Source organism: Cynocephalus volans, chromosome 15 (genome assembly GCF_027409185.1).
Source record: "Cynocephalus volans isolate mCynVol1 chromosome 15, mCynVol1.pri, whole genome shotgun sequence".
Taxonomy (NCBI): domain Eukaryota; kingdom Metazoa; phylum Chordata; class Mammalia; order Dermoptera; family Cynocephalidae; genus Cynocephalus; species Cynocephalus volans.
In genome coordinates, this window is record NC_084474.1 from 50457864 (window position 1) to 50476096 (window position 18233).

The 18233-nt window shown below is 36.5% G+C and overlaps 1 protein-coding gene across 6 annotated transcripts in view; it reads right to left on the reverse strand.

The window, feature by feature from the left end:
• CPQ (carboxypeptidase Q) overlaps window positions 1–18233 on the reverse strand; it is a 446657-nt gene that overhangs the window by 54159 nt on the left and 374265 nt on the right. Inside the window, exon 8 of one of the 6 annotated variants that reach the window (XM_063079641.1) lies at window positions 2865–2919. The exons of 4 other annotated variants lie outside the window; for them this stretch is intronic. In XM_063079641.1, the coding sequence (XP_062935711.1) occupies window positions 2865–2919 (55 nt within the window). Of the gene's footprint in view, window positions 1–2864; window positions 2923–18233 lie in introns of all 6 variants that reach the window. One more of the 6 variants, XM_063079639.1, reaches the window with a different exon arrangement.

Consider the following 18233-nt stretch of genomic DNA (forward strand, 5'->3'; position numbering starts at 1 on the left):
ATATTAAGAAGAAAAAGGGTGAAAAAATATCTCATTCTCTCTGTTTCTGTTTGTTTTTCAATTCTGTTTGGATGTAAAATGTTTAATAACTGGGAGTCAAACATCCTTTGATAACATAAAAATATTTCTAATATTATCCTTAAAACTGTGCTTGTACATAACCAGAACAAAATAACTAGAAATATTTCAATTTGATCAAGTCTTCTAAATGTATAACTTCTTTTTAAACCAGATCCTGTAAATAGGCATTTTTTTTGAACCAGGTACAGACTACGAATATAAAATATCCCATGTTAGCAATAACCTTTTGTGTTTTTTAGTGAGATCTTTTCAAATTAATCTTTCAACACTCATATTGAGAAATCTCAGTTCTTGTCATTTCTCAAATTTAATGACAGCCTTTTGCACAAACTTGGCTAATTTAGCTTACCTTCAGTCCACAAAATTAATGCAACTAGATTCCTAGTGGAAAAGCTTTTTAAATTTAAAATTCTGTTTGTATTTCTTAATTTACTATTCAAGATGTAATGCTAATTACCATTATAACAAAAGATTAAAGAGAAGAGCCCACCATTCTGGAGTGGTGAAGACTTGCTGAGGAAGCACTATTCCTCAGGCAGGGGGAAAAGGCCTTGACCTCAGTGGCTGGCACCTGGGAGAGGTGTACAGCAAGGCAGCTGCCTGCAGGAGCCAGGAGCCACAGGTTGTCTTGATTCCTCTTTGGATTTTCACACTACAAGGCCATTCCTTTCGTCCTGTGTACTCTGCAGCCATTATCATAGATATTAGATGTGCAAAGACTTGGCAGGTCACCTAATTCCCCAGGCCTTTGCACAGAATGCCCCTCCTGAATATTTATGAGGCAGTTGTTAGCAGGAGCCTGTGGAAGCTAGACATTGTGGTCATTTACTACCTCCTGGGGGGCAAACAACATCAGAGGAGCCTTAAAACATAACCATAAGCAGAAAAATAAATAATGGAAAAGTGCCATATTGTAGACATTTTACTGATAGTCAAATAATGAGGTTTATTAAAAACTTCCATAGAAACCAGATTCCTCTTCTGTTTGGTGGTCATTTGAAAGGGCTCTGAATGATACCTGGAGTTAGCTTTCTTTCCTTTTGTAAAGGAAAGTCTCAAAATGCGCTGTTCTTATGCCAGAGATAGAGCACACTTCAAAAGTCAATCTCAAGGATTCTTGATTTAGGTACCACAAATTTAATTAATATGAGGTAGCGCAGTATATTTGATTAACATAACACAACATTCTTAGTATTACTCTGGGACAATGAAAGTTTTGACACATTTTAAGCTGCCTGCAAAGCAGAAACTGGAGAGAGGATCTAGCATTATTTAAAATATGAGATAATTTAGATATACATCCAGATAAGTCAGCCCCAAACTGTATTTCTGTGTGTGAGGCTGGGTATGAGTCTGTGGTGAATCAGGCTGCACTGACTGCAAAGCCTACATGAACTAAGGAGCTGCCACTCTTTGCTGTTTTCAACATAATCTCAAGGATATAAAGACAATAGAGAAGCAAAACAGGCCTTTGCAGTAAAACAGCAGGTTTCAGATCTGCCCTGCACCTCATACCACTTAGGTAACTGCTCCTAGCCAGTCTTAGCATCAGCTTCTTCATCTATAAAACAGAATCAGCAATATCTACTCATATGGATGTTAAGAGGAATAGATAAAATAATGAATGTAATGTATTTGGCATCTTGTAGGTCTTCAATAAATATTAGCTTCCCTCTCCCCTGTGACCATTCTGTAGTTCATTTATATGCTCACTTCTAAGAGACAGATTATTTAGGTGTATAGCAAAAAATTTTATGACAGGTAAATTTGCGTGACTCTAAATGCAACCAAATTTTCAAAATATTTCTAACTCATTGAACAGTGGAGCAGGCTTTTAAGTGCCAAGCAATTAAAATTGCTTCCTTCACATATCCTTGAGTTTAATAGCAAACTGATACAAAATTTAATGCTCGAGAAGAAACACACTCAGCCATCCTGTTTTTCCCATTTGAAGGACGTGAAAGCCTAGAATTTAACAGCGTCCTCTTTTCTGTAAAATTCTGAAAGCCCCTCAAGATGTTCTTCTTCAATAAACACTAAAGAATTTGTAGGACACTTCCTCTTTTCTCCAATATGGTGGTAATTCACTTAGATATTAAGGGCAATTAAGCACTACAACAGACTTGATATTTAAAGATTAAGAAACATCATTAACCACCATGGATGAAACCACCATTGGCTTTAACCATAGTCTCAACTTCTTTCTTTCCCCCCAATTCTTCTTTCAGTCATTAAATAACTCCTTCACATAGCTCTTCTACCAGAATTCATTCAGTTGCTCATAATATTAATAAGGGATGTTCATAATGTCCAAAAGCAGTACCTCTTTTTAAGTGAAAAAAAAGTCAATGTTACTATGGTCATGCATAACCAATATTAATTATTTAGATAAAAATGAGAGAAAAGGTCAATAGCCTACATATTGTCAAATATCTCAGGTGTTGAGATTAGAGATATGAAATACCTGGATAGATAATTTGTAGATTCAGCTCCATTTTTCTAGGTACTAGATAATTCCTAAATAATAGGGCTTATGAAATGAAAAATGCTATATGCTTACTGGTCAGGAATAGACCCAAAAGAAAGAAGGCATAGCTCCAGAGAGGGTCCCAGTGACTTATAATTACATATGTTATATTAAAAATCTGAACCAAATCTTGACTGAAGAACATGAGGACAGGATATCAGAACTAAATAGTGTTCAAACAACAGAAAAACCCCAGAGAAGTCTAGAAATATGCTGTTAACAAAGGAATAAATAAAAAATAAAAGCATTAACTTACAAGAAAGGTTTGTGGGTGGGTGGAAGATAGTCTATGCTCATTATCTGGTGTAGTTCTTCTTTGGCGTGTACACACACACACACACACAGGATAAAAAAAGAGAGCAAAAGCAAATGACTAGCTCCTTTACAAGGCACATAAACACATTCTAAGGCAAAATTACACTCTTTAGTTCCAGGACAGTTAAAAAACACACACTTTGTAAATGTCCCAAAGGGCCTGTGAACACAGGCACAGGGAGACACAAACCATGATGTGAATGGCACTGTATGTGCCTCTATTAATTATAAACAGATGTGGCATGCCAAAAGCAGAGAAACACAGCTCCTGCTTAACACATGCTTTCTGCTGACCGACAGGATGGGAGTCAGAAAAAGGAAGGCTTGATGAATGAGGCATCCTGCTTAATTGTGCTAAACTGTTTAGTTCAAATTTTCATTAACAGATTCAACAGTTGAGAAATAGAAAATCTTTTCCTGATCCTCTCAAGAAAGAAATTGGGGAGGAGCAGGAAGGAAATGAAAGAAAGAAGCAAAAGATCATGTTGCCATGGGAAACATAAACTGTATAAATCAGGCATTTATGTGGTTATATTAGCAGAAATTGAAATAAAATTGGTTCCAAGACCAGATGTTAAAAAAAATTAAGAAAATACATTTCTTCACTTCCAAGATTTATCATCAGTTTGCTCCCTACATTTTAGTGATGTTGAAGTACAAACCTTTTGAACAATTTAAAATCCGTAACTGACCTTTATTCATGCTTGATATAGGCAGTTTTATGCTGTTTCATCTCTTGCTCTTAAAAAGTAGAGGTTCATGAGTGTACTACTCCTTCATTCAGAACATTCCTGTTTTACAGTGGGAGCAATGTTCACTTCTGGAAAAATATGGGCTTTTGGTTATATAGTTTTAAAACTAAAGGAGGCTTAGAGAGGTGATTCTCCCATTTCTAGGGCAGAGAAGATGTATACTACATGTTTTCTTTTTGATGCATATTGTCTTAATGTTACTGTTTGGGGTGAGGCTCCTTGCCAATGCAGAATACCCAGGCAGTCCACGTACCTAATCCAGAACTTGATATTGTCCGTGACAATCAGTCAGAATGCCATTCTGTGTCCCTGGCACATGCTAGCTGGCATTTACATGTTCACTCATATAATTCTCTCACCAACTCTTATCAACCCATTATCAATTTACTTTGACTGAATAGGAAAAGAGACCTTGAAATCCCCAGACACATCCTTTGAAATAGAAGCACTAGTAATGTTATTAATATTCAACTTTTTCCTTCTTTGCTTCTTTCCCTGAAGTGTTGCTCCATGTTATGGTGAAATGATTCACACTGCTTTTCTAAGGAAGGCCACTGAACCAGTAAAACAGCAGGGCAGTTTAGGGTGAATGCCGGCAGCTCCATCACTCTTTTGTAACTGCAAAGTAAGTGTGCTAAAGACCCAAAGGTCGGTGAATACAAGACAATAATACCAATAATACAATAATGTGCATCTTTTGCATTGTTTCTTAGGATAGTCAAGTACATGCCCAGTCATCCTCTCTACTGGGTCTAAATACATGAGAGCATGGTCATAGCAAGACCTCTTCAATAACTTTTTATATATAAAACTATCAACCCCCCCCTGCAAAACCACTTATTACATATCAACTGTGTAGAGTATAATTGACTTGCAAATACATTATCACTTATCAAATACATTCAATTCTCACAACAGTCCTATGAAATATTGCCTTCATTTTACAGATCAGGAAACTGAAGATCTGAGAAGTTGAGTAACTTGTCAAAAGCACACTGCTATAAAGTGATGAATCCTGTTCCTCTTTCATGACACTTGCTGCCTCTCCACTGCAAGTATTAGGTAAGTGGCTAGAACAATTCAAATGTTAACAGGTATCTCTGGGCCTTTTGTAACTGTTTTTCCTCATTGCCTTATTCTTATTAACATACATAGCACAATAGCTGCAAAGAGTGTTCCTATAAATAACTTGGCTAAGTTTTCCCACTTGTATGGGTAAGGAGAGACTGACGGGTGGGAGTGGGAGGAGAGAACACTTCAGGTATTAGATAATGCAGATTGTTGGGAGTGTGGCAGGAATTGATTCAACTCCTTGCCTGTCTATCAATCTGAGTCTTAGGTAAACTGAACCAGAGGGGTGAAGCAATGCTTTTGTTGTTATAAACTCATCTGGGGGAAGATTATTATGCATAAGTTGTGAAGATCAGAGAGATTAGGTGTTTTAAACTCAGGGAATTTGTAAGTTTTGAGCCACCCGTGGTGATAGTTTAGCCTAAGGGGGCAGCTGGCCTAAGAAAATGAAGCCACCGTGGACAGGAAAGATGGAATAAGTGTGTCCTAACAGACTTCAAATGCCATATGTAGAGAGAATGTATGTCTTAACAGTATTCAAATGTGGTGAGGCCGGATCCAACCCTATACTTCTTGTGGCTTGCTTAAATTCTCCAGTTTTGCTTCAGGTCATCTGAGTTGAATTTCTATAATTTAGGACTGAATGAGTCTAGACTAATACAGAAATCTTGATTTTTTTTTTTTTAATTTTATTTTGTCGCTATACATTGTGGCTGATTATTGCTCCCCATCACCAAAACCTCCCTCCCTCCTCCCTCCCCCCCAACAATGTCCTTTCTGTTTGCTTGTCGTATCAACTTCAAGTAATTGTGGTTGTTATATCTTCTTCCCACCCCCTGTTTTTTTTTTTTTTGTGTGTGTGTGTGTGTGTGTGTATGTGTGAATTTATATATTAATTTTTAGCTCCCACCAATAAGTGAGAACATGTGGTATTTCTCTTTCTGTGCCTGATTCGTTTCACTTAATATAATTCTCTCAAGGTCCATCCATGTTGTTGCAAATGGCAGTATTTCATTCGTTTTTATAGCTGAGTAGTATTCCATTGTGTAGATGTACCACATTTTCCATATCCACTCGTCTGATGATGGACATTTGGGCTGGTTCCAACTCTTGGCTATTGTAAAGAGTGCTGTGATGAACATTGGGGAACAGGTATACCTTCGACTTGATGATTTCCATTCCTCTGGGTATATTCCCAACAGTGGGATAGCTGGGTCGTATGGTAGATCTATCTGCAATTGTTTGAGGAACCTCCATACCATTTTCCATAGAGGCTGCACCATTTTGCAGTCCCACCAACAATGTATGAGAGTTCCTTTTTCTCCGCAACCTCGCCAGCATTTATCGTTCAGGGTCTTTTGGATTTTAGCCATCCTAACTGGGGTTAGATGGTATCTCAGTGTGGTTTTGATTAGAAATCTTGATTTAATAACTAAAGTAGTAAGAGTAGCTTATTCAATGTTACCTTTGTGCCAAGCATTTCACTTTGATGGTCTTATTTTTTTTTTTTAAATATAATCTCATGAGGTAAGTATTATTATAACTACTTTATTTGTGAAGAAATTGAGGTTTCAAGAGGTTAAATGAGTTTCTGAAGGTCACAAAGGTAGAAAGCAGTACAGCCAGATTTTGAATCCATTTTACATGGTTCCTTAATGTGCCCCCTTAATGTCTAAGCTATATCATAGCCCAGTGGTTCTCAATTCTTGCTGCATATTAGAATCACCTGGGGAGCTTTTGAAACCAGGCTTGCTCAGGCCCTATCTCTAGGGCCTACAACTTTGCACAAATACAGTGGTACCATTCCCATGAAATACAGTGGAGTTGTGCTCGAGAAGATTGGAGGAACTGGGGAATGAATAGGTTCTTAGTTAATGGTGCTCCCTGGATTTGTGCAATTGTTGTGGCCCTGCAGCCAGACCAAATAAAACAGAATCTTTGGGAGTAGGGCCCTAGCACTGGCACATTTTTAAAGACTCCCTAGGTGATTTTAAAATACAGTCTAAGGTATAAACCACAACTATACCCTAAACATTTATCTTGAGTTTATATGGGCTTTGATTGTGTCTACACTAGCACAAAATGAAAAATTTAAACTTATGGGCAGCAACTGAAGCTGACATGCCAAGTGACTACAATTATCCCAGATAAAACCTTCTGTGAGGAACAGTGAGTATTAAATCACTGACCCACTTGAACAAAGGCTCTATTCTGTACTGTGCTTTACAGTATAGTGATAAAGTTATTAAAACATTATCTATGAGTAACTTCATTCTGTAAATATGTCATTAACAGCAACGAGTAAACTATTTCTATAAAATATGTGGATTTTGTAAAAATGTGTCCAAAAAACATTTTTCACTTGGGTTTAAACCTACAAAACTGAATAGTTTTGAGTATTGATGAAAACCATACCCTATTTTTACATAAAATTCTGTTCTCTAACATACCTGGAAACTATTTAAACTATTACAATCAGAAAAAAAAAAAGAAGAAGGAAGGAAGAAAGATAAAAGAGAGAATACTAAGTAAGAATACTGAGGATGCACTTCATATGTAATCCTATTTTAAGCAACAGATTACTCAGGTCTCAAAAGATCCATAATTAATAGGTTTCATAGAACTCAATCTCAACCATGTTTGATTTATACATTATAAACTGGAAGGACAATTAAGACAGCACATGTCATATTATAAAAGCAAGTCTAGTTACCATGAATTATGAAATCTCACACTTTAAAAATGGGATAATGGGGGTACGGGGATTGTAGGCAAATGTCTGAAGAGAGGTACATGGTGCACGTTCCACAGAAAAGGACCAGAACAACTAATAGACAGCTAAATGCTGACAGGAGCATCTGTGGGAGAGGGCAGGAGTGCAGAAAGAGACTGGTGAGATCCCTGTGGAGTATGAAAGCCCAGGATGGCAGCTAGGAGAGGATAGAGAGGCGTATTACCTCAGCCACCATGTCTCTGCTACCAAGATAGGTGTAGGAGGGACTTTCCCATGTGGGAAAAAGGTAGGCAGAGGGACTACACCATCCCCCATCCTTACCATAGGCCTGCAATTTCTACTGCAGGAGGACTCCAAAGCTCTTGCAAGCCCAGAGCCCAGTGAGGGGAACTGCCTAGAATATACTCCCTGCATCGATAAGAGCAGGAGCACATAGTGTGCACTCCCCACCCCTCAGCCTGTGACCCAAGCCAATGCAGTACAAGGCCATCTTGAAACCAGAGCCACTGTGGGAGCATGCCCTGCCCTGGGGGCCAGAAGCTACTGTACTTTACCAGCCTTAAGGCTCCATCATTATCCCAATGCACTCATATGAGGAGCTACAATGCCATGATCCTGATGGCTTGGAGCCTGGGCGCACAAGAGGTTGTGACTCCAGTCTTTCATGTCTAAAAAGGCAACCCCAGGCTAGCTGAACTGTCATGCCCCTATGCCCTTGGCCAGAGATCAGACAGGCAGAACTGCCTCTGACAGACTATACCCCCAACCTCCCCAGTTGACTGAATTCTGGGTGCCTGAGCTTCTAGTCAGGAAAAACAGCCCATGGTTCCCTGCCCTAATGAACACATCCTCAAGCTGGTGGAGCTAAAGCATGTCTGCATCCTCCTGAAGAAGCATCCAGGTCGTTTTACCCTCCACAGGCCCACCTTGTAATCTTGCCCACTGCCCAAGAAGCAGCTGGCTGGACCACCTCTCTGAAGGCCCACCCCTCTCTCTGCAGAACTGCCCCACCCTTGAGTCTTTGAGCCATTTCACACCCACACATACAAATGAAAAACATCCAGCTGAGGTGCTCCTGGCAGGCCTGCCCCCAGTCAAAGAATCAGGGTGACTCTGCCACTGCCATACCAGTTCCAGAGATTTTGGCACACTACATGCCCACATCACCAGCCTGAGAATCAACTCAGAAACCCAATTCCCAGTGAGCCAGCTTCTGAGACAATTGATCCACAGTGTATACACATACCTCCCAGCCTGAGAACCAACCCAGTGAGCTCACCCTCAGCAAAAGCTGTGCCATTACCACCACAAACCTCCCAAGCCTAGACTGCTGAAGCACTCACACATGTAGTTAATGTGGAATACAGCTAAAGAAACTACACAGTCTGCACTACTGCAACCATCCAGAACAAAGCCAGTGTAACCTACCCAATCAACACCCTAGAATGTATTTGCAGGTAAAAGTCTTCCCCATGCAGGCCACTCTACAAAACTCAAAGAGGTAACTGTTTCATCAGATGCACATATATGTGGGGAAACATGATACCACCAAAAAACACAGCAATGCTCCAGTAACTGATTCCAAATATTCAGATTGCTGACTTGCCAGAAAAGGAATTCAAATTAATAATCTTCAAAAAAATTCACTGAGATACAAGAGCACAGAGACAAACAATTCAATAAAATCAGAAAAAATTCATGATCTGAATGAGAAATTTAACAAAGAGATATCACTGAAAGAATCAAACAGAAATCTTGGAATTAAAGAATTGATTGAATGAAAAAAATACATCTGAGAGTCTCAGTAACAGACTAGATCAAGGAGAAGAAAGAATCTCTGATCTTGAAGACAGTTGTTTAGAAATAACTTAGGAAGAGAAAAAAAAAAAGAAAAGAAAAGAAAAAAGAATGAATAAAGCCCATGAGATTTATGGCATACTATTAAGTGAACAACAAATATTTGAGTTATGGGCATTACAGAAGGAGAAGAAAACAAAAAGGTATTAAAAACATATTTAATGAACTAATAGCTGAAAATTTTTCCAGTCTTGGAAAAGATATAAATACCCAAAGCTCAAAGATCCCCAAATAGATTTAACCTGAAAAGTTCTTCTCCAAGATACATTGTAGTCAAACTGTCAAAAGTTAAATACAAAGAGAGAATTCAAAATACAGCAAGAGAAGAATATCAAGTCAAATATAAGGGAATTCCTATTAGACTAACAGCAGACTACTCAGCAGACTACTCAGAAACTCTACAGGCCAGGAGAGAATGGGATGATATATTCAAATACTGAAAAAAAAAAAAAAAAAAAAAAACCCCAAAAACAAAAAAACCTGCCAGCTGGGAATATTATACCCAAAAAAGCTATCCTTCAGAAATGAAGCCTTTCTCAGACATGCTAAAATTAATGGAATTCACCACCAAACTGGCCTTACGAGAAATGATTAGGGGAAGAGAGAGAACAATAACAACCATCATGAGACACCTGAAAATGTAAAACCTACTGGTAGAACAGATATATAAATTGGATAGAGAAAGTAGTCAAACCTTATCAATACAGAAATCACCAAACCTCAAAGATAAATAACAAGAGAGGAACAAAGGAACAAAGGATATAGAAAACAATCCACAAAGTGACAGGAGTAAGACCTCACATATCAGTAATAACCATGAATGTAAATGGATTAAATACCCAATTAGAAGTACAGAGTGGCTGAATGGATTAAAAAAAAAGAAAGACCAATCCATATGCTGCTTACAAGAAACGCCTTACCTACACATTGACTGAAAGTGAAGGGATGAAAAAAGATATTCCACACAAATGAAAAACAAAAGTGAGCAGAAGTATGTATACTTATATCAGATAAAGCAGACTTTAAGTCAAAATGTGTACTAAGAGACAAAGTAGGGCCAAATAAAGCAAGAGGATATAACAGTTTTAAATATACATGCACCCAACACCAGAGCACCCAGATATACTGCTGTGGATAGAATGTCCCCCCAAAATTTACTGAAACTTAATCCCCACTGTGACAGTGTTAAGAGGGTGGGGAGTACTGTTATGGTCATTGAAAGGTGCGGCTTTTAAGAGATAATTAAATCATAAGGACTGTACCCTTGTGAATGGATTGATCCATTCATGGAGTAATGGTTGTGGTTCTGATGGCTTTAAAAGGAAAGCTAGTGAGGAGGTTAATTTCTCTCTTGGTCAGCCATTTTTTCATGTGATACACTTCATCTCTATAGAGCCATGACCAACAAGGCCCTCACCAATGTGTTCCCTGGACATAGGACTTCCAAGACTGAAAACTGTAAGAAATAAATTCTATATCTTTATAAATTACCCAATATCAGGTATTCTGTTGTAATCAACAGAAAAGGACTAATACTTATACATAAAGCAAATATTATCAGATCTAAAAGGAGAGACAGATGCCAACACAATAATAGTTGGGAACTTTAACACTTGGCTCTCAGTATCGAACAGATCATTGAAACAGAAAATCAATAAAGAAGCATTGCATTTAAATGACAATATAGACCAGGTGGAACTAATATATGTTTACAGAACATTTCATTCAATGGCTACAGAATACACATTCTTTTCATTAGCACATGAAACATTCTCCAGGACTAACCACATGTTAGGCCACAAAACAAGTCTCAAGAAGTTCAAAAAAATCAAAATAATATCAAGTATTTTTTCTGACCATAATGGAATAAAACTATAAATCAATAACAAATGGGACTTTTGAAACTACACAAATACATGGAAATTAAACAACATGCTCCTGAATGACCAATGAGTCAAAAAAGAGATTAAGAAGGATATCAAAAAAATTCTTGACACTAATGAGGACAGAAACACAACATACAAACACCCTGAGATACAGCCAAGGCAGTATTAAGAGGAAAGTTTATAGCTTTAAATTCCTACATTAAAAATCTGAAAGATTTCATAATAAATCTTTTTCTATAAATTTTCTATAATAAATAGAAAATAAATCATCTAACAATGTACTTCAAGGAACTAGAAAAGCAAGAACAAACCAAACCCAAAATGAGTAGAAGAAAAGAAATAATAAAAACCAGAGCAGAAATAAATGAAATTGAGACTAAAAATATGGTCCAAAGGATCAAACGAAAAGTTGGGTTTTTTAAAAGATAAACAAAATCCACAAACCATTAGCTAGATAACCAAGAAAAAAAGAGAAAAGACCCAAGTAAATAAAATCAGAAAGCAAAAGGAGACATTAGAACTGATATCACAGAAATACAAAGGATAATTCAAGACTATTATGAACAATTATATGCCAGTAAATTTGAAAATCCAGAGGAAATGGATAAATTCCTGGACACAAATGACCTATGAAGACTGAACCAAGAAGAAATAGCAAACGTGAACAGACCAATAACAATGAGATTGAAGCAGTAATCAGCAGTCTCCCAACAAAGAAAAGCCCAGGACCAGATGGCTTTACTACTGAAATCTACCAAACATTTCAAGAACTATTAACAAAACCTCTCACAGTATCTAAAAAAATTGAAGTGGATGAAATTCTTCCAAACTAATACTACAAGACCAGCATTACCCTGATACCAAAATTAGGCAAGCACACAACAAAAATAGAAAACTACAGGCCAATATCCCAGATGAACATAAATGTAAAAACCCTCAATAAAATATTAGCAAACTGAATCCAACAGCACATCAGAAAGATCATACACCTTGATCAAGTGGGATTTATCCCAGGGATTCAGGATGGTTCAATATATGCAAATCAATAAACATGATACATCACATCAACAGAATGAAAGGAAGAAAACATATGATGATCTCAATTGACATAGAAAAAGAATTTGATACAATTCAACATCTTTTCATGATAAAATCTCTCAAAAATTAGATAAAGAAGAAAAGTTTATAGTCACAATAAAGACTATATATGACAAACCCACAGCTAACATCATGGTGATGAACTGGAACAAGACAGGATGCCCACTTTCCCCATTTTTATTCAACATAGTACTGGAGGTTCTAGCCAGAGCAATTAAGCAAGAGAAAGAATTAAAGGACATCTATATTGGAAAGGAGGACATCAAATTGTCCCTGTTTGCAGATGACATGATTTTATATATAGAGAAACCTAAATAATCTAGCAAAAAACTCCTACACCTGAATAACTAATTCAGTAAAGTTGCAGGATGCAAAACCACCATATAAAAATCAGTAGCACTTCTATATATCAACAATGTACTAGTGAAAAAAGAAACAAAGAAAGCATTTCCATGTATGATTACAACAACAAAAATATCTAGGAATAAATTTAACCAAGGAGGTGAAAGATCTCTATAAGAAAAACTATAAAACACTGATGAAAGAAATTAAAGATGACACACAAAAATAGAAAGACATCCCATGTTCATGGGTTGGAAGAATCAATATTGTGAAAATGACCATATTACCCACAGTGATCCACAGATTCAATGCAATCTCAGTCAAACTACCAATGATATACTTCACAGGAATAGAATGAAACAACACAAAAATTTATATAGAATAACAAAAGGCCCCAAATAGTCAAAGCAATCTTGAGCAAGAAAAAAAAAAAAAAAGGAAAACAGGAGGAATCATACTCTCTGACTTCAAAATATACTACAAAGCTATAGTAATCAAAACAGCATGATACTGGCACAAAAACAGACACATAGACCAATGAATAGAATATAGGATCCAGAAATAAATTTATGTACCTACACCCAACTGATTTTCAGAAAAGGAGCCAATCACACACCATTGGGGAAAGGACAATCTCTTTAATAAAAGGTGGTGGGAAAACTGGAGATTCAGATGTGAAGAATGAAACTAGACCCCTGTATTAGTCCAGTTCTGTTGCTTATAACAATACACCTGGAACTGGGTAATTTGTAAGAAAACAAAATTTATTGCTTACAGTTTCAGAGGCTGAGAAGTTCATAGTCCAGGAAATACATCTGGTGAGGGTTTTGTTCTTTTTGGTGACTCTGTTCAGTGACCCAAGGTGTCACATGGTGGATGCTGGAGCAAGAGAGAGAGTGCTCCTCATTCCTCATGCACTCTTCTTTTTAAGCCATCAGAACCATACCCATGATCACCATTAAACCATCAACTTATTAATCCATTTACTAGGGCATGGTCCTCACAATCCAATCACCTCTTCAAGGCCCCACCTTTCAATTACCATAAGAGGATTTCCCACTCTCTTAACACTGAGGGACACAATTCAATCCACTGCAACCCTGTCTCTCATCATATACAAAAAACCAACTCAAAATGGTTTAAATGTTTACATGTAAGACTTGAAGCTATAAAACTACTAGAAGAAAACACAGGGGAAATGCTCAGGACATAGAACTGGGCAAAGATTTTTTGAATAAGACCCAAAAGCATAGGCAACAAAAGCAAAACCAAACAAATGGAATTATATCAAACTAAAAATCTTCTGCACAGCAAAGGAAACAATCAACAGAGTGAAGAGACAACCTACAGAATGGGACAAAATATTTGAAAACTACACATCAGACAAGGGGCTAATTTCCAGAATACACAAGGAACTCAAACAACTCAATAGTAAAAAAAAAAAAAGTCATTAAAAAACGGGCGTATGAGCTGAATAGACATTTCTCAAAAGAAGACATACAATTGGCCAACAGGTATATAAAAAATGCTCAACATCACTAATCATCCAAGAAACGCAAATCAAAACTACAATGAGATATCATCTCACCCCAATTATAATGGGTATTATCAAAAAGACAGAAAATAACAAGTGCTGGTGAGGATGGGGAAGAAGGGGAACTCTATACATTGCTAGTGGGAATATAAATTAGTACAGCCATTATGTAAAAGAGTATGGAGGTTTCCAAAACAACTACAAGTAGAACTACCATATGACCCAGGAATCTCACTACTGGGTATACACCCAAAGGAATGGAAATCATCATGTCGAAGGGATACCTGCACTCCAATGTTTATCATAGCTCTATTGACAATAGCCAAGACTTGGAACCAACCTAAAAGTCCATCAATAGATGATTGGATAAAGAAAAGTTACTGTATAACTTCAAGTAGCTAGTAGAGAGAATCTTGAATGTTCCCAACACAATGTCATGACAAATATTTGAGGTGATGGATATGCTAATTATCCTGATATTATCATTTCACACTGTATAAATGCATTCAAATATTGTATTCCATAAATATATACAATCATCATGGGCCAATTAAAAAAAAAATAAATTCAAAAGAAAAAAATTTCAGAGACAGAAGTAGATTAGAGATTACCAGAAACTAGGGGGAAGAAATAATGAGAAGATATTGCTTAATGGGTACAGAATTTATGTCTAGGATGACAAAAATGATTTGGGCATAGGTAGAGGTGATAGTCAGACAGCATTGGGAATGTAATTAATTCCACAGAATTTCATGTTTGAAAATGGTTAAAATGGCAAACTTTATGTTATATATATTTTACCACAATAAAAAATAAAAAGTTTTAAAAAAATGGCACAATAGACTTAAGTCACTATGTTAGAAATCCCCATGAGGGGGATATACAAAAATATTGGGTTAAGCGGTCATTTTTGAACTTTAATATTGAGCAAAGGAAAGATCTTATGTTAATGAAATTACTCAAACTAAGGAGTCTATTGCATACAATTGAGATATAATTAATTTCTACAGTAAAAAGTTCTTACCCAATACAAACTTAGTCTTACCAAAATCTCTTTAATTTTGATGTTTTCCCTGTTGTTTACATAATACCATAATTATTAAAGTAATTAAGTTTATAAGCATATTTTTAGCAGACTTCTTATAAGAAATTAATGAAATGCCATAATACTCTAAGACTCATTTGACTTGAAGTTATAATAAGCAGACTGAGTATGGCCAATTAGAGTCAGATTTTATTTGTTGATATCTGAGAATTTCAATACAACTACTGCCAATCACAGTACAATGCTTTGTGGGACTATTCCTATCTCTCCAACTGGAAGGCTTAATTTGGCAAAACCTCTAATAGCAAAACATCAAAGAAAATGCAACTTTAGCAATAAACTGCTGGAATACACGGAACTTAATCAGTGAGATCCGTAGATCTGTGAAGCTGGGTCTTGTCTTGAGTCCCCCAAAGGAGGAGGGTCTGGGTTAGATGGAGCCTGCTCAATGGCTGGACTGAGCTCCATCATGTCTCACTCCTGCTCAAAACCTTAAAAAGTTTCTGGCTGTCCTAAATTCTCAAAATGGCATTCAGATCCCAGATGGGATCCTGGGTCTATTTTTAGTTATATCTCTGACTATTTCCCTTTATTAATCTAAACTTTGGTCAAAACAGACTACAGTAGTTTTCCCTTATCCACAGGGGATATGTTCTATGACCCTCAGTGCATGCCTGAAACTGCACATAGTACCAAGCCCTACTATATACTGTGTTTTCCCCTATACATACAAACCTATGATAAAGTTTAATTTATAAATTAGGCTCAGCAATAGATTAACAACAAGAACTAATAATAAAATAGAAAAATTATAACATATACTAAAATAAAAGTTATGTGAATGTGGTCTCTCTCTCTCTCAAAATATCTTAATATTTTCAGAAGTGGTTGACCATGGGCAACTGAAACTGGGGAAAGTGAAACCATGGATAAGGGGAGACTACTGTACTTTCCATTTCAAGAACCCATTGCACTTTCTTACCTATGGAATTTTGCTCATCCTCATCTTAGGACATAGAATGCACTCCCTCTCCATCCAACAGAATTCTGTTCTTTCCTGAAAATCAGGTGAAATGCCACCTCTTTCATGATTCCCTGATAGTTTAATGCCTCTCTTGCCTAAACTCCTATTGCACGTTGTTCTTCCTATGTTTAACTCCTTAAGGACAGGGACTGTACCTTACATATGACATTAAAGTAAAACAGACCTTGTAAGTTAATTCTGGCTTCTCTACTTAATATCTTTGTGACTTAAAACAAGGGAAACTTCTTGAGCCTCAACTGTCTCATCTGAAAATTGGTTACAGAATAACAATGTATACTTCAAAAAGTTCTTATAAAATTATACTAGATAAAGTATGTAAAGCACTTTACCTGACTTAATACCTGACACATAGTACACACTCAATATGCATTAAATTCTCTCCTTAGACCTCTTGTCTCATTGCCATATAGCACTTAATGGGTATTTCTTGAATGAATGAATGAATGAATGAAATTGTGAAATTGTTCAAGTCAGATTTAGAAAAATGAACAGGCGATAGTATCCTGAGGATACAACTATGACACTCCAGGGTAATTACTTTAATAAATCTCGTAATAATTTCCATTTGTAATCTCCCACTTTATAAAGACAAGTTAGAAATAAGTATTTAAACACTTTAGAAATCATTAGTCTCAGGTTTTAAAACAAATAAGAAAGATGGAAGCGATTTCATGTTCAGAGTAATATGTATCACAGGTTAACCGAAAGCTGTACATCTCTAGGAGAATATGCCCACAAAGACAAAAAGAACTAATAATTATACTGTTGGCAATTGTGCTGGTATTGTCTTTCTGAGACTACTGAGATAAAGCAAATGAGTGATTATCTTGTTCCATGAGGACCAGGATTTTTGGCAATGGGTAAAAGAGATACAGATATAACATCAGTGAGGTTAAGTACAAACTTGTAGTCTTGAACTTAAACTGGAAATAGCATATAATTAATAATATCATTTCTCTATGTGCATTTCTTAGTCCTTTCTGCTGAAAAGACCTAGAAACAATGACAAACCCAGTTGCAATAAGCACACAATGCTCAGACTGTGGCCTCTACATACCATGTCCTAGTAAAAGAAATTGGGGTCTTTGGAGAAGTAGCTGATTTCAGATCTGGAGAAGGAAATGTACAAGATGACCTGGAGCAATTTGTCATATCAGAAAGCTAGGATGCTATCAATAACCATGATGATCATGTTAAAAGGACTCAGAAACCAGCATAAAGAGGCTTTCACCAGCCAAAGATGGAACAATTTGATCATCACTAAAAATAATTACTGGAACAAAATGAAACACATTAAATATTTTGAAATCCAGTAGTTAATAATGGCACACACACAAAAACCCCAAACCAAGAAATCATCTTTGGAGAATACTAGGGGACCAACGAGTGAGTTTTTAAAAAAGTAAATAAGGAGAAAGAATAAAACATTTTTCCTACCTTTCTTATATAAAAGTATCTCAGGGTAACCAAATAGATGATGAGGGGAAAGTTCTTTTCTTATGGAATTATTGCAACAAATAAACAAAGAAGGAATGATAGAATTAGAATATGACTATATTGCAATAAAATAACGGATCTAGACAATAATCTTCAATGGCTGCTAACATCATAAAAAGAGAGACAATTAGACATTACTCTTACTGGAAATAAACAGTAACATCTAGAAGGTAGTCTTACCCACCCCCACCTCCCCAAATCAAACTTGAATCAGAGAAAGCCTCTAGATTTAACTACCAAATCACAAAAAATACAAGGGAGAGGGCGACATAGTAAATGATGCCATGGAAATGGAATCAGGACAAATTACTTGGTTTCTGTAACAAATAAGTGGCAAGAAAAAAAAGATGAAGGTAAAACCTATGGATTATAAAAGACTTAAGAGACATATCAACCAATTGCATTGTTTGGACCTTTTTGGAATCCTGGCTTAAACCACAAAACTGTTA